The sequence below is a fragment of the Acinonyx jubatus genome, chromosome E2 (assembly GCF_027475565.1).
Source record: "Acinonyx jubatus isolate Ajub_Pintada_27869175 chromosome E2, VMU_Ajub_asm_v1.0, whole genome shotgun sequence".
Taxonomy (NCBI): domain Eukaryota; kingdom Metazoa; phylum Chordata; class Mammalia; order Carnivora; family Felidae; genus Acinonyx; species Acinonyx jubatus.
In genome coordinates this window covers 323,151-343,723 of record NC_069396.1, presented here as the reverse complement: position 1 = coordinate 343,723, position 20,573 = coordinate 323,151, and the positions used below count along the sequence as shown (strand labels likewise).

The 20,573-nt window shown below is 57.8% G+C and overlaps 1 protein-coding gene across 1 annotated transcript; it reads left to right on the top strand.

Moving 5' to 3' along the window:
- Window positions 1-525: 525 nt before the first annotated feature.
- On the top strand, window positions 526-14,516 carry LOC106973526 (tubulin beta-3 chain). Its single transcript, XM_053211054.1, has 6 exons — window positions 526-2,129; window positions 4,064-4,272; window positions 5,804-5,946; window positions 11,600-11,708; window positions 12,232-12,342; window positions 13,095-14,516. The coding sequence occupies exons 1-6, from the start codon at window positions 1,180-1,182 to the stop codon at window positions 14,168-14,170; spliced, it is 2,598 nt and encodes an 865-aa protein (XP_053067029.1). The 5' UTR covers window positions 526-1,179; the 3' UTR covers window positions 14,171-14,516.
- Window positions 14,517-20,573: the final 6,057 nt, after the last annotated feature.

Sequence of the window (20,573 nt, the reverse complement as noted above, 5' to 3'; positions counted from 1 at the left end):
TCTCGCTCCGGATTTTCTCTGCCTGTCAACCAACAGTTCGATTCCCCCGCCCACCCTCGCCCTTTAGAGGAGAGATGGCAGTCTTCGGTGAGAAAGCGCTGGGAGCACTCTGGGGCGAGGTGCCCGCAGGCTGCGCGGTGGCTCGGGCGGCGCACCACGTGGTCACAGACCGAAGTCTGCCCTTGAAGTGGTTTCTTCCGCAGAGGAAATGGGGGCTTGCCCCTCCCCCAGTGGAGGATGAGGCAGAGCAAACGGCTGTTGTGACCAGGATGCCCTGCAGCAGGTCTCAGTGAAGGGGGTGGGGTTCTTGGGGGCAGGGGCTACCCTTCGCATTTAACATGGGGGTGTTGCAGGCCGGGGGTGGTCAACAGCCAATGGCTGTTCCCAAGGCAGAGTGGTATCAGGTGGGTGTCCGGGATCAGAGATGGCTCCAGGAAGGAGGTGGTGTTTGCAGCGGGCCTGGAGGAGGGTTAGAAGTCTTGGGGTAGATTTAGAGGAGAACCCCCCCCCCCCCCGTCCCTGCGCCACACACAAACAGATGCCGGGAGCAGAGCCAGGCTGGGAGTGATGGTGGAGCACAGGTGACGGGAGATCCCCAGCCGAGCCCTGAAGGGGCGGGCCCTTGAAGGTCCAGGGCCCTTGGAGTGAGGACGGCCCTGGATGCCATTTGTGTTGCCTGGCAGCAGGCCGGGGTACCATGGGTGCTCTCTGATGGTGCGTCCAGGGTGCACGCCCATCATGTGGCCACCCTCAGGAGGAGGGGCTCCGGGGACTTGGAAGAACCGGAGAAAGGCTTCATTCTTTCTGGGACCTCAGCCCACCCCGGGCCTGGGGAAGCAGGAGGCCTGGCCGGCCACGAGGCAGCAAGAGGCATAGAAAAACGTATGTCCGGACCCGAGCCACCGCACCTCCACGGAAGAGGTGGGGAGGTGGGCCGAGGGTCCAGAGAGACTAGAGGGTTGGTACAAGGGAGCTTGGGGTCCTCCTGGCCGAGAAGTGGCCGCTCTGGTGGGAGGCTGGGGTCTTTCCAGCTGCATTGTGCCTGAGCTGACATTTGTCCGGACGGGGAGAGGGTGACTGCGAGGGCGGCCCCGGGGGGACCGATGAAGCCTGCTGGAAGCACCACTGCTGAGCAGGACGCCGCAGAGTGAGGCCCCGTTCCCGTTCCCTGGCGGGACTATGTCCGTGCAGGGCCCCCAGAGGAGGCTGCTGGGCTCCGTCAACTCCACCTCCCCAGCCGCCCCGCGCCTCGGGCTGGCCGCCAACCAGACAGGGCCCCGGTGCTTGGAGGTGTCCGTTCCCGACGGACTCTTTCTCAGCCTGGGGCTGGTGAGCGTGGTGGAGAACGTGCTGGTGGTGGCCGCCATTGCCAAGAACCGCAACCTGCACTCGCCCATGTATTACTTCATCTGTTGCCTGGCCGTGTCCGACCTGCTGGTGAGTGTGAGCAGTGTGCTGGAGACGGCTGTCATGCTGCTGCTGGAGGCAGGCACCCTGGCCGGCCGGGCCGCCGTGGTGCAGCAGCTGGACGACATCATTGACGTGCTGGTCTGTGGCGCCATGGTGTCGAGCCTCTGCTTCCTGGGCGCCATCGCCGTGGACCGCTACATTTCCATCTTCTACGCGCTGCGGTACCACAGCATCGTCACGCTGCCCCGGGCGTGGTGGGCTATCTCAGCTATCTGGGTGGCTAGCGTCCTCTCCAGCACGCTCTTCATCGCCTACTACGATCACACGGCCGTCCTGCTCTGTCTCGTCAGCTTCTTTGTAGCCATGCTGGTGCTCATGGCCGTGCTGTACGTCCACATGCTCGCCCGGGCGTGCCAGCACGCCCGGGGCATCGCCCGGCTCCATAAGCGGCAGCGCCCCGTCCACCAGGGCTTGGGCCTCAAGGGCGCGGCCACGCTCACCATCCTGCTGGGCATTTTCTTTCTCTGCTGGGGCCCCTTCTTCCTGCACCTCTCGCTCATGGTCCTCTGCCCTCGACACCCCATCTGTGGCTGCGTCTTCAAGAACTTCAACCTCTTCCTCACCCTCATCATCTGCAACTCCATCGTCGACCCCCTCATCTACGCCTTCCGCAGCCAGGAGCTCCGGAAGACGCTCCAAGAGGTGCTGCTGTGCTCATGGTGAGGCTGCGGGCTCGGGGCCAGGGTGCCGGGCAGAGGGAGGTGGGGATGTCCTATGGCCTGATTCCTGTGCGACAGGGGCAGGCACTTGCCAAAGGGGACGGATGAGCCGATCTCGGGCGGTGCGGAGGCATGGACCCTCTGGGGCCCGAGAAGGGAGAGAGCACAGACCTCCAGGAGTTGCTGTGGAGACTGGAGGCCGGGGAGATGGCGGGGCCGCAGGCACTAGAGGTGGGTCCCGGGCCCCCGGGCGGGGACTCTGCCCACCCCTGGAGCGCTCCACCTCCAGCCAGGCACCAGGCGAGGACACCCACCCTTGCTGCCAAGTCTATGGATCTGTGCCCCTTGGCCTGTCGGGATGCGAAGTCTCTGTGTGGGCCGAATGACAAGCGCTGCTCCCCGGGAGGGCCTCTGGAAAAGGGACTTTGTGACCAGCAGGACCTGGCTTCGCAGGCCTGCTTCAGGAAGAAGTGAGCTGCCGTTTCAGGCAGAGGGACCGTGTCTGCACGGGCTCCGGCAGAGGGCGGGGCTGATCTAAGGCTCAGCGGTGACCAGAGAGCATGGGGGCTGGGGGCGGCCATCTGTGTGCACCCCACGCATCTGGCAGACGGCGCCGGCCAGTGCCTGCTCAGGCCAAGGCGGGGGTTGTCGGCCCGAAGCAGTGAGCCAGCGTCAGCCCAGGGTCTCAGGGCTGGGAAGTGGCCTGGTAATAAATGCTGTGCTCGCTGCATCACCTCCACCATTCGTCTTGCCTCTTTCTGGAAATTGCTTGAAGCCAGAGGGAGGAGGAAGGGGGAGGGGCAGGGGTGGGGTTGAGGGTGATGAACAGGGTGAAGTGAGTCCCAGAAACCAGCCAGAAACCGTGGCTGGCCTGCCCAGGTGAAGAAGCCACAGCCCTGAGTGACTCCGTCAGCTAAGCATCCCACTCCTGATTTCAGCACAGGTCATGATCTCACCCTTCTTGGGACGGAGCCCTGCACGGGGCTCCGCGCTGACAGCACAGCGCCTGCTTGGGATTCTTCCTCCCTCTCTCTCCACCCCTCCCCTGCTCATTCCCTCTCTCTCTCTCTCTCTCTCTCTCTCTCTCTCTCTCTCTGTCAAAATAAATATGTTTAAAAAAAAAAGGCATAAACATAAGAGACTCTTAAATATGGAGAACAAACAGTTACGGGAGGGGTTGTGGGAGGGGAATGGGCTAAATGGGGAAGGGGCACTAAGGAATGTACTCCTGAAATCATTGTTGCACTATATGCTAACTAACTTGGATATAAATTAAAAAAAAATAAAAAGAAAGAAAGAAGAAAAAAGCCATAGCCCCAAAGGACCCAGAGTGCCTGAAGCCCGGCCCAGGGGGAGAGTGTGGCGGGAGGGGGGGGCACTCACACCTGCTCTGAGCCCGTGTTCGGTTTTCTCTTCATGGCGCAAACCCCCAGCTCAGAGCAACCAGAGTAAAGAGACAGCAGGAGCAGCAGCCGCACCACCCCTGACACCTCCATGGTGACACGACTCGACACTGTCCAGGCTGCAGCCAAAGCTGGACCCCCGTGACGCATCTGTGACCTCAGCCCTCTCTCAGCCCAGTCATGGCACCCCTCCTCCATGTCTGCTCTGAACAACATGGAGGGGCCCACAGTGTAGAGTGGGCTGGGGGCTGGGGTCTGCTCTCCCCCCCAGCACTGCCCTTCTGGAAGGGGGGTTAGGACTCAGCCAGCTCTGGGAAGTGTTTGAGGCAAGGCCTCCCCGAATGGAGTAAGTCTGTCCAAGGCCTGTCCAAGTCCACACCCCAAGGGAGTGGACATCTGGGGTGAACCATGCTGCCTGGTGCCAGAAAGCCTTGGGTCCCCCCTCTGTTGCGATCCTGGGTTTCTCACTGAAGAGCCCACCTGGTTTGCTCCACACATACTGAGCGCACAGACGACCCCCTCCTCATACAGGTTCGGCGGAGGCCAAAGTGACAGTACCAGCCAGTTTGAAGGCAGGTCTAGTAATGCTGAGGGCTCCTGCAGCCCCCGGCCAGCCGCCCCGAAGCGCTGCCCCAGCCAGTCCCCACCCATGCTGGCAGCTTCAGCCCAGACTGCTGGCCTCAAGGCCAGGAGCTGGTTCCCGGCAGGGCCAGCCTTTGCTGGGAGACAGGATGGTGATGGTGAGTCAGCTTTGAACCTGGCACCAGAGCCCTCTGGGGATGGAGGGAGAGCTGGCCTGGCCTGATGCCATCACTCAGGGAGGCAGGGCATGTGGGTAATGGGTCCTGGCCAGCAGGATGCTGCAAAGCTTCTTCCTTCGCTCAGACGGGGAGGTGCAGCCAGCTCCGGGGAAGAGCCAAACGCTCACCAACGACCCCCTGAACAGGGTGTGTGTATGTGGGGGGGGGGGGGGGGAGGCAGGGAGGGGCCCCAGGCAGCCAGAAGCCAACCACAGAAAGCCACATCGTGGACATGTTGTGGGGGAGGGGTGTCTCTGGAGAACAAAAGACCCATTTCTGGACTAGCCAAACTGGAGAGCTTCAGGAGGGAAAGAGGGGCTTGTGCACAGCCACACCCAGGAAACACATAGGCGCACCGCCGACTGCTTGTGGAACCTCTGGGCACTGTGACTGAGGCCCTGGAAGATTTTCTTACTGAAACATCAGAAGGACCTTATTGTAAGGTGGTTTCAGTACGATGTCTGACCCCAGGGGAACATCGAGCCAGTGGCATATGTACGTGCAGCACAACGTCCGCACGGCTCGTCTGCTTCTTTCTCTCCCTTTTTTTCTGACCAGGGGACCCCCTCCCAGTTTTTCCCCCAAGAGCCCCACCCCCTCCGCCTTAGGCACACACCATCTCACCACATAGACCCCACCCCGCCACCACCACGTTGTGCTGGCCTCACTTGGACCAAGGGTCTAGGGGCACAAGTGAAATCAGGAGGTGAACCAGACAGAACCCACTGCCCACCACCCCCCACCCTGTCAGTCCCTGGACTGGCTTGTGTCCTTATGACCATTCCTGACACCGGTATTCACTGAGCAGCGGACACATGGCAGGCGCTGTGACATGGGCAAGGTCCGTCTGGAATCGCGTGGCAGGCCCCTGGGGGAGGAGGACGCAGGATCGCAACCCCCACTGCAGAAGCTGCCACCCTCTCCCACCGCCCTTCTGACTCGGCGTTTCTGAGCCCTGCCCCCTGCTCTCTTCTGGAGGGTTCGGTGACTGCTGCAGCCTTTCCCCGCGTCCCCCACCCCTAAGGGATCCGGCAAAGCTCAGAGTACCTTGTTTGTCACAAGACAGGGAGCTGAGAGGCGTCCATCTCGTCTTTTGGGGTGGGAACGTGGGGGTGGTCCCTGAACGGGTGTGGGGGAGAAAGGCTGTCCTTGCAAAGCCTCAGGGTGGGGCTGCCGCTGCGCTGGGACCGGGGAGGGCGGCCTAGGCGGCGTCCGAGAGCCGAGAGGGGCCTCTATTGTCCTCCCCGGAGCCCGCCAGCCCCTCCTTTCAGTGTGCGGCCCACCCCACCCCCCGCCCCCCGCGGGCCCCCAGACCCCGGCGGCGGCGGGAGGAGGCGCCGCAGCGCGCGGCCGAGTGGGGATGCGCGGTGCTGATGGTGCAGGCCGGTGCCGCATTCTGCGGCGGCGCCCTCCGATTGGCCGCGCCCGGTGACGCCAGGCCGGGCGCGGCGGGCGGGGCCCGGCCTATAAGAGCGGGCGGCGGGGACGCCCGAGCCTCCGCAGCCAGCCCCGGCCTGTACGCGCGTGTCCCGCAGCCGCCCGCCGCCCGCACCGAGCATGAGGGAGATCGTGCACATCCAGGCCGGCCAGTGCGGCAACCAGATCGGGGCCAAGGTGAGGAGGCGCGCCGCCGCACCCCCGCCCCGCTCCGGGCCCCGAGACCCGCGCGCCCCCCGCACCCCCACCCCGCGCCGGGCCCCGGAGGGAGGGAAGCAGGGAGGCGCCCGGGCCCCGCGAGCCGCACCCCGCGTCGCACTCGCCCCTGCGAAGCCGAGAGAGAACAAAGGGACGAGCCGGGCCCCGCGGCGGGCGGGCGACCGGGGCATCGGGATCCCCGCCCTGCCACCTGCACGCCGTGTGTCCTCTGTCCCTGCCCGGGCACCTCTGGCCTGCCGGAGCACGGCTCGAGTCAGCGGCTGCGGCTGCGGGGACTGTCTGGGCGTGGCCCTCTTCTCCGGGGTCCCTATGCAGCCTTGAGCCTGATGGATGGGTGGGCAGGTTTGGGTGGGGCGTCACCCTTCAAAGCCGTAACGATTCTGTCGGCCGTGCTCCCACTCCGCCCGCCCCCCCCCCCAACCCCCCAGCAACAGGATGTCCTCCCAGCCGCCAGGCCACCCCCGTGTCCCTAACCTCCCTCTTACAGCCCTGGGCTTCCTGACCCCGCCCTGTTCCTTTGTTGGGGGGAAGGGTTGGGCACAAAGTCGGGGTGACCTTGGTCCGGGCCGGGACTCTCCTTCGGCTCAGCCCAGCCTGGTCAGAGCACCCGGTGGAGCTGGGTGGGCAGTACCCACCCCGGGACCGCGGAGTCTGGGGGTAGGTCGCGGGAACAAAGCCGGGCTCCCGGGATGGACAGCTGCATCACCGCCCGGCGCCTCCCCTCCACTGTTATTAGCCCACCTCACAGATGTTGGGACTGAGGGGAAGAAGAGGTCCTATATTCCCCGCTGGAACCCAGGAGACAGGTGTCACATCCTGGAGATTGTCCCTTGCCCAAGGTCACACAGCAAGTGCGAGACAGAGCCACGCTCTGCAGACGGCCAGCCTAGGGCTCAGGCTGGGTGGGTGGGGCCTGCTGCCCACTGGGGCACCCCTCAGAACAAAACGGGGCAGCAGGAGTGGCTTTGTCAGGACCAAGGCCAGGGACGCGGGGTGGGAACGGTGGAGGGCGGGTTTCCAGAAGGAGGCTGTGGGAGGAGACAGGTCTTGGAGGGGAAGGGGCCTAGGAAAAGGTTCCTCTGGAGGCTGTTGCCATGGAAACCAGGCAAGAACAAAAAGCTAATTACAACAGGGCTGGGGCAGCCTCGTGGCTGACATGTAAATTGCAACTTCTCTAGGGTGGAGGCGACTTGGATGGGGTGGAGGGGTGGAACCAGGGAGACTCCCTAATCACCCAAGGAGACAGCTGTGTCTGCCCCAGGAAGGGGACTGGGGGAGGGGGAGGCCCGGGGGATGATGGCCTCAAATCAAATCAGGGCTCCTGGGGCAGTCACTGACAGCTGCCCTGGCCAGGTGGGAGGGGCGGAGGGCTCGCTAATGTGGTCACAGGGGCCAGGCCTGCCCTGAACATCTGCTTCTTGGGGGGGGGGGGGGGGCGTGTCAAGGGTCACTGGGGGGAGGGAGGGCAGTCCCGAGTCCTGCCTGAGCCTGGGCGTGTAGTGACTCCAGTTATGCACCCCTCCCTTCTGTGACCGGGACAGACACGTACCAGGCAAAGGCAAGTCCACGCCAGAGGTATTGCTGAGGTGGGGGGACGGCCAGGAGGGCAGGGGTGGGAGGAAGAAAGGCAGAGGCAGTAGCCTGAGTGCCAGACAGTGTCCTCCGGGGAGATTTTTTTTCTGCTTCTTAGAGATTGCTCATTACTTTTTATTCCTTTTGGGTTGATTTTCTTACTGTATGTTGTTTTAAACATTAATATCTGATCCTTTCTAACAGTTCAAACCAGGGAGAGATGGGTTTTGCAGGGAGGGGGATTGCTTCTCCCTTTCCCACCGCTGCCTTTCTTTGGTGACCAGTGGCAGCTGTCAAGCCCTTTCCTTCTGGCCTCCTTGTCTCGGAAATTATTCAAAGCCCCCTGGGCTAGGCCCCATGTACGGGCTTCGTGGATGCTGCCATCTGCCCTGTGGACAGGCAGTTCACTGGCCATTTCAGTCTCCTAATCCCATACTAGTTTGGGGGTTTGGGGCTCCCTGGCGAGGGGAGAGAGCAAACTTTTCCTTTCCATCACGATCAGCAGGCTTGCAGGTCCTTGGGTGGTGCTTGACTCAGCTTGGGTCCCTGCTCTAGGGAGGGGCCTGGCTGCGGGGGGATCTAGGGCAGTCAGGGAGACTGGGGCCAGGAGAGAACACATCTGTCCTGAGGGTGAGCTTGGCGCATTACTGACTCATGACAATGGTCGCTGCGTATTGAGCGCTGTGCCAGGTGCTCTAGGCGCACCACCTCGCAGGTATGTGGTGAGATGGGGTACCGCCCTCCTCCCAAGGGTCGCTCCAGGAAGTTGAGGCACCCGCCCAGGGGGGACACGGCGGGAGTTTTGAGTTTAGGTCTGCATGGATATATCGGGATGCCCCGCCCCCCCCCCCCCCCCCCGCGTCCATTCAACAGGCGGATGAATCTGGGGGCCTCGCCCTCCTCCCCTGGGGTGCAGGGCCGGCCAGGAGCCTTTGTCTGCACCCCCTTCTCTCGGCCGCTGGGCGGAGCCTGGGAGGGGCGGGCCCGGACCCTGGCCCTGACGGCCAGTGGGGGGAGGGATTTCCGGTTTCCTCGCACCCGCCTCCTCTCCCAGCGCCTCCTAAATGGGTCAGGGTAACGCTCTCTGTGCTCGAAGCGGGGAAAGACATCGAGGACCTAAAAGGGTTTAACGCCCCTGAATCGGCTAGCCCTCCCTCTGGCGGAGCTGCTGCACCCCACTTGCCTGGGGCTCCTGTGCCCGCCCAGACACTTGGCCGGCCCCTGAGCGCGGACGCGGCAACGGATCAGCACCACGGACAGCGCCGCGGGGGCGGAGGTGGGGGGTGGTGACGGTGTCTTGAGGTAGGAAATGCGGCCTGGACCCTGGGGTCCACACGCCATCTGGCAGTTTTCTCAACTGTAGTGATGGTCGTAATTTTTTACTTAATTTACAAAATTATATTTCATTTTATATTACATATTTTACTAATAAGATACTTATTTTTCTTAAGATTTTTCAGAAGTTTATTTTTTTGAGAGAGAGGGCACGCTCCAGCAGGGTAGGAGCAGAGAGAGAGGGAGAGAGAATCCCAGGCAGGCTCCACGCTGTCAGCGCCGAGCCTCAGACGGGGCACGATCTCACTGACCGTGAGATCATGAGCCGAAATCCAGAGTCCGATGCTTAACTGACTAAGCCACCCAGGAGCCCCAAGATCCTTATTTTAAATCACATTTTATTAGTTTTAACTTCAAAAGCAATTCTTAATATATTCTTCTAAAAAGTGGAGACACTGCAGATGAGGGCAAAGTGCCTACCACCTCGTTCCTGCCTCCACGTTCTGCTTTCCTTGGGGGACAATTTTGTTTCCATTCTTCCAGCCTGTTTCCTGTGCATGTTATCTGTATATCTTTGTAGAGAGATACAGCATCTTTTGTGAGGTTTGCTTTTTTACTCCATGCATCATTATGCAATATGCCTTTCCCTCAAAGATGCGTCTTGGAGATCAGCTTCTATCAGTGATGTTATTTTACTGCACCACACTATCTCAAAGTATATTGATTTTTTTAACTTTTATTTTTATTTATTTTTTCTACATATGACTTTACAAATTTAAATAGCGTCTAAGGGGGGTGGCTGGCTGGCTCAGTCAGTTAAGTGTCTACGTGGCTCAGGTCATTATCTTGTGGTTTGTGGGTTCAAGCCCCACGTCAAGCTCTGTGCTGACAGCTCAGATCCTGGAGCCTGCTTCGGATTCTGTGTCTCCCTCTCTCTCTGCCCCTCCTTTGCTCTCTCTCTCTCTCTCAAAAATAAATAAACATTAAAAAAATTTTTTAAATAGCATCCAGGGGCACCAGGATGGCTCAGTCACTTAAGTGTCTGACTTCGGCTCAGGTCATGATCTCACAACTTGTGAGTTCGAGCCCTGTGTCAGGGTCTGTGCTGACAGCTCAGAGCCTGGAGCCTGCTTCGGATTCTGTGTCTCCCTCTCTCTCTCCTCCCCTCCCCTGCTCACGCTCTGTCTCTTTCTCTCTCTCAAAAATAAATAAACATTAAAAAAAATTTTTTTTAATGGCATCCAAGGGGCATCAGGGTGGCTCAGTTGGTTAGGCAACCAACTCTTGATTTCAGCTCAGGGCATGATCTCAGGGTTCCTGAGTTTGAGCCCCACTCAGGCTCTGCACTGACCCTGTGGGGCCTGCTTAGGATTCTTTCTCTCCTCTTCCCTCTCTCTGCCACTCCCTCACTCACCCCCCCCCCCCACATACACCTCTCAAAATAAAGAAATACAACTTAAAATTTTTTTAAAAATAAATAGCATCTAAGACCTTTTAACTCACTGAAGCCAACATTTGCTGAATGCATCAGGCCTTGTGCTAACCATGTGATGTGGGTACTATTGTCGTGTCCACTTTACAGTTGAGAAAACTGAGGTCCCAAAAGCTGGGGTCACTGGCACACACTGACTGGTGCTGGATGGATCTGGTCCGTCTTCTCCTGGATGACCGTGCTTCTCACAGATGCATTTTCAACAACTTTCTGTAGATATGTTGATGGCAGGGTGACTGAATCACTCTCTGCTGGCCCCACACTTGTTGTCTTGAGCTCATCACTCCTCTACAGGGGCTGCGGGTGTCCCTGAAACCAGAGGTTTGGGGTGTCTTGGAGCCCTGGGGACCAAGGCCCTGGCTCAGGCTCTCACAAAGGCCTGGGACTGAGGAGGGCAGTGGTAGGAAGCTCCAAAGACTACCAAGACTTTTCATGCATTTTGTAATAATAACACTAGGAAGCCTTGTTTCCACCATCCGGCCTACCGAACGGATGAGGGCCCCGAGGCACAGAGAATCCTCAGGACCCGCCCAGGGTCACACAGCTGGAAAGAGGTGGTGCCGTTCCTGAATGCAGGCCCCGCTCTAGGCTTTTGGGCCCTGCTACAGCTGCAGGAGCGGAGTCGGAGGAGGGCAGTGTGGACGGCAGGAGGCAGTGGAGGAAGGAAGCCCCGGGGGTTGGGGCCGGGCCGGTCTTTGAGAACTGGCTGGGGGGCCCCAGGCAAGTCAGTCCCCACTCGGGGCCCCTGTGGTTCCTGGTGGCTGAGGCTGATGGTGTCCTGGGCACTGCCGGACCCTGTCTCTGGACAGCCTTTGCCCTGACACCGAAGGGCACACATATCCTGGACCCTGTCACTTGCTGTGGGCAGTTCTTGATCTCTGTGCCTCAGTTTCTTCATCTGAAAAGAGAAATAACGAAAACCGCCCCGCGAGGGTGATTATTACTACCCCTTCATGGAGGAGTGGCTGCCCCAGGCCCCTGGTTAGCAAGTGCAAGGCTGAGTCTGGGGGCCCGGGTCTGTGTCAGCTGAGCCCGGCACCACCCTGAGGGCTGCAGGCCGCGCCCACCGTGCAGACAGTGGACGTGCATATTTGCTAGGACAATCTTCTGGTAGATGACAGAGCTTGGGGGCTCTTCTCCAAAGTCACCGAAAGGAGTGAGTGCAAGCTCTGCATCCAGGCCCCTTAATTTATACCCAGGGCTGAGTCCGTGGGAGGGGAAGGGCCTGGTGGGGGCCGCAAGCACCTGCTGACCCTTCCTTTCCCCCTGCAGTTCTGGGAGGTGATCAGCGACGAGCACGGTATAGACCCCAGTGGCAACTATGTGGGGGACTCGGACCTTCAGCTGGAGCGCATCAGCGTCTACTACAACGAGGCCTCTTGTGAGCTCCCACCTTGCCCCGTGCTCGACCTGGGAGGAGTGGGGAGAGGGCTTCTTGACTGCCGGGTCTCAGCATCTCTGCCCGCCTAGCAGCAGCTTGGCAGATGCAACCTGAGACTCACAAAACAAAGACAAGGGACCCTGGAAACTGCCACCCTAGTGAGATTCAAATACGTGTAATGGTCACACGACACATACCCAGTCCAGGGGAATGGACAGGGCTGGGCAGGGTCCTGGAGGTCCCGCAGGAGGCCCCTGGGAGGGTCCAGAGCAGGGGCTATTTAACAACTGGTGTAAAATGATGTCCACGGCAAACTGGAGAAATATCAGCCTGCCCACGTGGACGTAGGATGAGGTCCTGGCTGTCTGAGGTGTTGACCACGATCCCCGTTTCACACGTGGTTCCCACCTCTCTGGTCCCAGAGAGTCTGAGCACTCATGGTGACAGCATGACTCTGGCGGGACAGGGTGGTAGGCGTCCCTTCCCCTGTGTGACCCACATAACCCACCCCTTTCCTCCTCAGCTCATAAGTATGTGCCTCGGGCCATTCTCGTGGACCTTGAGCCTGGGACCATGGACAGTGTCCGGTCTGGGGCCTTTGGGCACCTCTTCAGGCCTGACAACTTCATCTTCGGTAAGTTTCCCCTGTCCCACACTCTGATGCAGACCCCACCACAGGCAGATCCAGATCAGTGAAACAACAGAGCAAAGTCGCCACTTAGCAGGACAGAAATGACCTACCCGTGTTGCAGTGGGCCCAGAGAAAAGGCTCTGTGCAGAGAATAGAAACCACTTGTGTATTTCAGGCAGAACAATGTGTAAGGCAGAGACTTAAGCTTACGAGACTGTTACAGAGCTGGCAGGACACGAGTCAGTCTCCAGAGGATTCAAGTTCATGGGCAGGCAGCATTGCTGTGATCAAGAGACCCTCACCCCATTTCTGTCTTCTGGAGTTCAACACCCCAGCTGAGGGGCTCGAATCCACATTCAGACCCCAAGCCGTGAGGGATTCTGGGGTTCTGGAGGCCACCGCTTACACTGCCAGCATGGCCAGCCAGAGGGTGGGTGGGCTGCGGGGGGGGTGTGAGGGGGACAGGTAGATTCACCCAGGACCCCCGAGGGAGGCAGAACGAGAGCTGCAAGCCCAGGTCCTCAATTCCTGTCTCGAGCCCTTAACACGGGGCACCAGGCAGTGGGGTCCCCAGCACACAGCATGGCTGGCATGGAGGGCCATGGAGGGAGCGTGCGGGTGTGGGCACCCCCACTGCACGGAGGGAGACAGGCACAGGGTGTCCCCAGTGGTGCTCTGAGTGGCCTGTTCAGGCAGCCACCGGAGGCCTGACTAGTCTTGCGCTCCCCCTGCCCCCTCTCCCCCTCACCCCACAGGTCAGAGCGGGGCTGGCAACAACTGGGCCAAGGGTCACTACACGGAGGGCGCCGAGCTGGTGGACTCGGTCCTGGACGTGGTGCGGAAGGAATGTGAGAATTGCGACTGCCTGCAGGGCTTCCAGCTGACCCACTCGCTGGGCGGGGGCACGGGCTCGGGCATGGGCACCCTCCTCATCAGCAAGGTGCGCGAGGAGTACCCGGACCGCATCATGAACACCTTCAGCGTGGTGCCCTCGCCCAAGGTGTCGGACACGGTGGTGGAGCCCTACAACGCCACGCTGTCCATCCACCAGCTGGTGGAGAACACGGACGAGACCTACTGCATCGACAACGAGGCCCTGTACGACATCTGCTTCCGCACCCTCAAACTGGCCACGCCCACCTACGGCGACCTCAACCACCTGGTGTCGGCCACCATGAGCGGCGTCACCACGTCCCTGCGCTTCCCGGGCCAGCTGAACGCCGACCTGCGCAAGCTGGCCGTGAACATGGTGCCCTTCCCGCGCCTGCACTTCTTCATGCCCGGCTTCGCCCCGCTCACTGCCAGGGGCAGCCAGCAGTACCGCGCGCTCACGGTGCCCGAGCTCACGCAGCAGATGTTCGACGCCAAGAACATGATGGCCGCGTGCGACCCGCGCCACGGCCGCTACCTGACGGTGGCCACCGTGTTCCGCGGCCGCATGTCCATGAAGGAGGTGGACGAGCAGATGCTGGCCATCCAGAGCAAGAACAGCAGCTACTTCGTCGAGTGGATCCCCAACAACGTCAAGGTGGCCGTGTGCGACATCCCGCCCCGGGGCCTCAAGATGTCCTCCACCTTCATCGGCAACAGCACGGCCATCCAGGAGCTGTTCAAGCGCATCTCGGAGCAGTTCACGGCCATGTTCCGGCGCAAGGCCTTCCTGCACTGGTACACGGGCGAGGGCATGGACGAGATGGAGTTCACCGAGGCCGAGAGCAACATGAACGACCTGGTGTCCGAGTACCAGCAGTACCAGGACGCCACGGCCGAGGAGGAGGGCGAGATGTACGAAGACGATGAGGAGGAGTCCGAGGCTCAGGGCCCCAAGTGAAGCGGCTGGAGGGGCGAGCCGGGCTGCGGCCAGGGCCACGAGGCCTGTCCCCTGGCGCCACGTCGCTACTGACACCACCCCCAGGCTTGCCCCCACCAGCTCTGCTCACAGCACCCTAGGGCTCCCGAGAGCTTGTCCTCCAGTATATACGGCATCCCCACCCCACGTGAGTCCTGTCTTCCCGCCATAGGGCACCTCCATTTTTGTGTCTGCTTTATTGTCAGCTGCAGGCCTGATATTTTATGGCTTATTTTGTTTCTTTTGTTTTTGTTTTTTTGGTTTTTTACTGGTTTGTGTTTATATTTTTGGGGGAGGGGACACTTAATAAATTTATTGCTGTCAGATATCCCTGCCTGGTGCTGGAGATTTCATTTTGTTCTGGAAAGTTGGGTCTGAAGGGGTGAGGAGGGGCAGACGGGGAGGTCTGTGTGGGAGCAGGGCAAAGAGGCATCGTCTCCCAGGCCGGTGGCTGAGAAGGGCTATGCTCAGAGGCTGCCGGTGCGTCAAGGCTCAGCCCCTGGGGAGCTTCTGGAAGGGGGGTCCTGGAGACGGAGGCTCATCCCAAACACCAGGTGCAGCTCACCCTAGATTGAGAACTATCTCTATTCTCCCACCGGGAGACGCACTCCAGAGCACTGGAAGCACTGGAAGTTAGGGTGCAGACAGCCAGAGACCCCAGTGGGGGTTGGAAGGGAGGACTTTGAACAAACCACCCCCCCCCCGCCCCCACCGCCCGGAAAACTATGGTGTGTTGGAGGATTGTGTCTTGGGCCCCGGGAAGGGGCTGGTGGGGGTTAGGGAGCCGTGGCCACCGCACCCAGGCACACCCCTGGCAGGGAGCAATGTGCTGGCCCTAGGCGCCCCCTGGTGGCACTCCTGTGGCTGTAGGGCGACCAGTGCCCAACTACAAGGGTTTTGGACCCAGAAAGAGTTGAGACACCTGCCCAGTGTTGAGAAAAGTCCTTCTGGCTCCTGACATTCACAGATGATCCTCCTGGGCCCCAGGTCCACTGTCTTACTGGGGCTCCTCCTGAGAGCTCAACACAGACCCCTCAGGGAACCTTCACGATGATGCTACGAGGAACATGTCATTATTACCACATTTCACAGGCCAATAAATGGAGGCTCCGAGAAGTGAGGGCGCTTGCCAGCTGGCAAGCTGGGCCACGTGTCTGGCCCAAGGCTGTGCACGTCTCCACTTAGCTTAAAACGGCCCCAAACTGCCCTTCCCTCCCGAGCACCTGCACCCACAAGAACTTCCTCTTCCTCCACATCTCTCCGATGAGCCTGGCCTGCCTGCGTCACCCTGCCTTTGTGGGGCTGGCTCTCGGGCCAATCCCTTCCTTCCTTCTCCCAAGGCCCACAACCCGGCTCAGCGCCAGTGTGCAGGGCCAGTTTGTGAGGGCTGTGGTGGTGGGGGTGTGGGGAGGTGAAGGAGTGGGAGCCCATCGCTTCCGGCCCCCTAGCACATCTCTGCTTCTCCGCAGACTTCTTCTGTGGGAGGGGCTTCGTGCTTCCTTTTTTCCAGCCCTCTCCCCTCTCCTTCAACTGACTCTCCCCCATGAACCTCTAGCTTTAGTTTTTTATGAGGAGTAATTTAGGTCTCTGCTGTTTTCCTACACTGCAGACATGGGGCAGAGACCAGCCAGCCCTGTGCTCTACGTGAGTTCCTGACTCACAAATTCCCGAAGCATAATGAAATGGCTGATGCTTTATGCCATTGAGTTTCCGAGGGGTTTATTACACAACAGAAAGCAGCAACACGCGTGGGGAGTGGCTAGAACAGCATGTGGCCCATAATAAAGGCCACAAATGTAAGCTCTTAAGTGTATCTGTTATTGTTAGTAAAGGGAATTTGTCCCCACAGGGGCACCGGCATGAGGGCGCAGGAGAGGCCAGCTCAGTGGCTGCCCAGTCTTGCAGACCCTCCTACGAGAGCTCTGATTGGCCCAGCACCCTTCAGTGGGAATGACCCTATTGGCTGGCATTTGGGACGGCCACTTCATTGGCTGCCTCACCCTTAGGTCCGCCTGTCCATTTCAGCCTAGGTGAAGGACCGGGGGTGTCCGGACCTGGGCACACTGCCAGCCCTCATGGGGGAGAAGCCTCAACCCTCCCTAACCCTCTGCCTGGTCCCCTGCAGGAGGTACTCGGGCCAGGAGATTAGTTCACACTTGGAGAGGGCGGCCAGGACAGATACAGGACACCCAGTTAGTTAAATTGGAATTTCAGACAAACAACAAATAACCTTCCACTTGAGGGCATGATTATGCCGAGCAATTATGCCTCAGTTGCTAAATCCAGTAATCCTAGCCTAGGACTCTTCAGCAGCCCTGCAATTGGGCCAGGCAGGGTCAGGCAATCTTGAGCTCTTCACCTTCTCGTGTGCTCCTCGCGTGACCCTGTGAAGCAGACGAAGAAACTGAGGCAGGAGACAAGCAAAACTGTCCCAGGGTGTCCAGCTGCCAGTGGCAGGGCCACAGTTTGAACGGAGGAGGCTGGGGGCTGAGTCGTCACCGTTCCCACCGCCCCTGGGGACAGCAGCAACCTGAGGAGAGGAAGGTGAGTGCACCAAACGGAGGTGACCTCGGCTGCTGCCCCGCTCCTTATAGCCAGGCCATCTCCCCTCTCAAAAGCACTTTTCCAGCCGCAAAGATCAGGTGCCTGCTTGGACTTTAGATTCATTGTGCTCGCACAAGTCTTTGAAAGCTACTTGCTTAGATTATAACAAACATGAGTGCATGCCCTGGAGGCTGCTGAGATCCAGCCTTTAGAGACTGCCAGACGCGGCCGCCGCAAGTGGGGCGTGGGGCAGGGTGGGAGTTCTCCCACGTAAAGAATGAGCCAGGCTTCCGTGGGATTTGGAAGGATGGCAGGCTCAGACAACACTGAATGAACTGAAGTCGAGTCATTGTGGCCCAGTGTGAAGATATGGGCCTCTGACCAGGACTTGGAACCTGACCAGAATCCCATTTCCTGGGGAAGTACAGAGTTAAAGTAGATATGGGGTGTTGGGGAGCAGCTCACACTGGGGCTCCCCTGAGTCGGTGGCCAGTGTGACTTCCATACCCCAGGCGGGAGCTGGACACTCGTTGCCACTATTATGATCGCAAACAGTGTTCCTCAGCCTGTGAGTTTCAAAAGCAGGGTTTCTCAGCATTGCACCTGCTATGGAATGAATGCTTGTGCCCCCCCGCCCCAAATTCGTATGTTGAGGTCCTAACCCTTATGTAATGGTACTTGGAAGTGGGGTGTTTGGGTCATAAGGGTAGAGCCAGCACGAATGGGATTAGTGCCCTTTTAAAGAGATCCCAGAGACTTCTGTCATCCTTTCCACCTTGTGAGGGCACCAGGAGACAGCAGCGGTCTGCAAACCAGAACAGCACCCTCACCGGCACCCAGCCGTTCTCGTGCTCCGACCTCAGACTTCCAGCCTCCAGAGCTGTGAGTGATAAATTGTTTATAAGTCACCCAGCCTGTGGTGCTCTGTTATAGCAGCTTGAACAAACTCAGAGCAACCTTAATGCTAATTCACAAAAGCCATTTTTACAGGTGTACCACGCTTGGTCTGTGACAAGTGCTCGACTGAGATGGTGTCATTTACCGCTCCTGGCAGGGTCATAATTCATACCCGGTCTTCATCTCTGAGCCCACCAGCCAGGAAGCTCATCACCAGGGGCCCTAAGGTGTGCGTAGGAGGGCATCACACAGCAGGACTCTGGTGGCAACATTCAAGGTCCTGAATTTGAAGACGCCAGCCCAGCAAAGCTGCTGCTGCTCCGCGGAGGCCAAACATGAGTGGTCAGATGTGGAGTGGGACTTCCTGGTCCCGGAGCCAATATGGAATGCTTCCATGTGGTTCCTGTCTCCTTCTCTGAGGGTGTTTGGTGGAGAACTGGATTCGTTGCCAGCAGAAACCATTTGTGACAGTCCTAGAGTCTTAGAGTCTCTCTCCAGGATCCCTCCACTTTCCAGCACCCGTCATATGTGTAATAACCTTCAGTTTTCCAGGATGGCTGAATGTCACAGGAAAATTATAGAACAAAAATTAATAAAGAGAGAAAATGCGAGAGTCGCCCGTGGTTGCAGTGACGCTGGGAACTCGCCAGCATACCCCAGAGAGGGGAGCGGGGGGAATGTCCAGACCCTCCCTGGAGCCCTGGCCTGGCCTCTGGCTGTGCTCCTGGCTAAGTCCCTGGCTGCAGGGGGTTAGGAGTGAGGCAATAGTGGATTTTCTTATATGGCCTTTATTATGTTGAGCTAAGTTGCATCTATTCCTAACTGTTGAGAGTTTTAATATGATGGGGTATTGAGTCTTAAAAAATACTTTCTCTACATCTATCGAGATGATCCTGCGATTTTTATCCTTCAACAGACGGCATTTGGAAATTGGATATCCATATGCCAAGTATTAAAATTGGACACTTATTGGGGCAGCTGGGTGGCTCAGTTGGTTAAGCGTCCAACTTTGGCTTGGGTCATGATCTCACAGCTCGAAGGCTTGTAAGTTCGAGCCCTGCATGGGGCTCTGTGCTGACAGCTCGGAGCCTGGAGCCTGCTTCAGAGTCCGTGTCTCCCTCTTTCTCTGCCTGTCCCCTGCTCTCACTCTGTCTCTGTCTCTCTCTCAAAAGTAAACATTAAAAAATTTTTAAAAATTAGACACTTATCGTACACCATACACACAAAAACTCAACACAAAATGAATTAAACGCTTAATATAAGACCTGAAACTATAAAACTCCTAGAGGAAAACATAGGGGAGAAGCTTCATAACATTGGCCTTGACAGTGATTTCATGGATGTAACTCCCAAAGCACAGGCAATGAAAGTAAAAAGAGACAGGCTTTCATCAAACTAAAAAGCTTCTGCACAACAAAGGAAATAACGAAGTAGAAAGTCAGCCTGTGGGATTGAAGAAAATATTTGCAAACTGTATATCCATAACTGGTTTGTTTCCAAAATGTATAAGGAATTCCAACAATTCAATAGTAAAAAAACAACCTGATTACAAGATAGACACATGAATAGATAGACAAGATAGACATGAATAGACATTTCTTCAAAGGAGATATACAAATGGCGAAGATGTATAGAAAAAGATACTCAATGTTGGGGCGTTTGGGGCGTTTGGCTGGCTCAGTTGGAGGACCATGTGGCTCTTGATTTCAAGGTCATGAGTTTGAGCCCCACGTTGGGTGTAGAGATTACTAAATAAATAAATAAACTTTAAAAAAAGATGCTCAGTGTTACTAATCATTGGGGAAATGCAAATCAAAACCACAGTGAGATATCATTTCGTACCTGTTAGGATGGCTATTATCAGAAAAATAAAAGACGACGAGTGTTGGTAAGGATGTGGAGACACTGGAACTTTTGCACACTGTTCATGGGGATGCAAAATGGTGCAACCATGAGGGAGAGCCGTGTGGAGCTTACGTCAGCAGTTACAAGGAGAGCTACCACATGACCCAGCAATCCCACTTCTGGGTATTTATCTACAAGACCTCGATTTATACTTGAATAAAGCTGTTAAGAAAAAAGAACCCTCCAGTGGCTCCTGTCTTGGCACAAATCAAAGCCGATGTGGGTACAAATGCTACAGCTTTGTTTCTCACTTCACCTTTCACCAGGCTTCCCATTTTACCAATCTCTGGCCACACTGACCTGCTTTCTTTTCCACGGGCACACTGGATCTTTCGGTTCCTCGAGTGTTTTGCACTGTGCTTTTCCCCAGTCCTTCAGTGGTTCTCACCGTCCTACTCTTTGGGTCTTACCTGGAGCCTACCGTCCTCCTCCCCTGGCCTTTTCCATCGTCTGGTCACCCTGTTTATTTCCTTTTTGGTGCTTATCCTATCTCTTATTAATTTGTATCTTTGCATATTGTCTGTCTGGCTCCTTGAGTGCTAGGACCTTGTCTGTCTTTTCTCTACTGTGTCGCAGTACCTCAGCCAAGGCCTGGTTTACCAGACACTGATTCAGTTCAACAGCTGGTGCTAACACACCTTTGTGGAAGCCTCTCTCACTCAAGGCTGACCTCACTCGCGGACTTATTCCTTCCTCAGCCCATGTAAGGAAGCACCTCCTGTGTCCAGCCACTGTTCTGGGCAAGCAGCCCTGAAGAAAGTAAACAGAACGCTTGTCCATAACCCTTGGTTTCTGGTGGGGGGAGGGGTGATGGTAGAGACAGACAGTAAGCAAAAAGGTGTGAGGCAGGGGTGCCTGGGTGGCTCAGTTGGTTGGGTGTCTGAGTCTCAGTTTTGGCTCAGGTCATGATCTCACTGTTTGTGAGTTCAAGCCCCGCATTGGGCTCTCCATTGTCAGTGCAGAGCCTACTTTGGATTCTCTGCTCCCTTCTCTTTCTGCCCCTCTCCTGCTCATTCTCTCTCTCTCTCTCTCTCTCTCT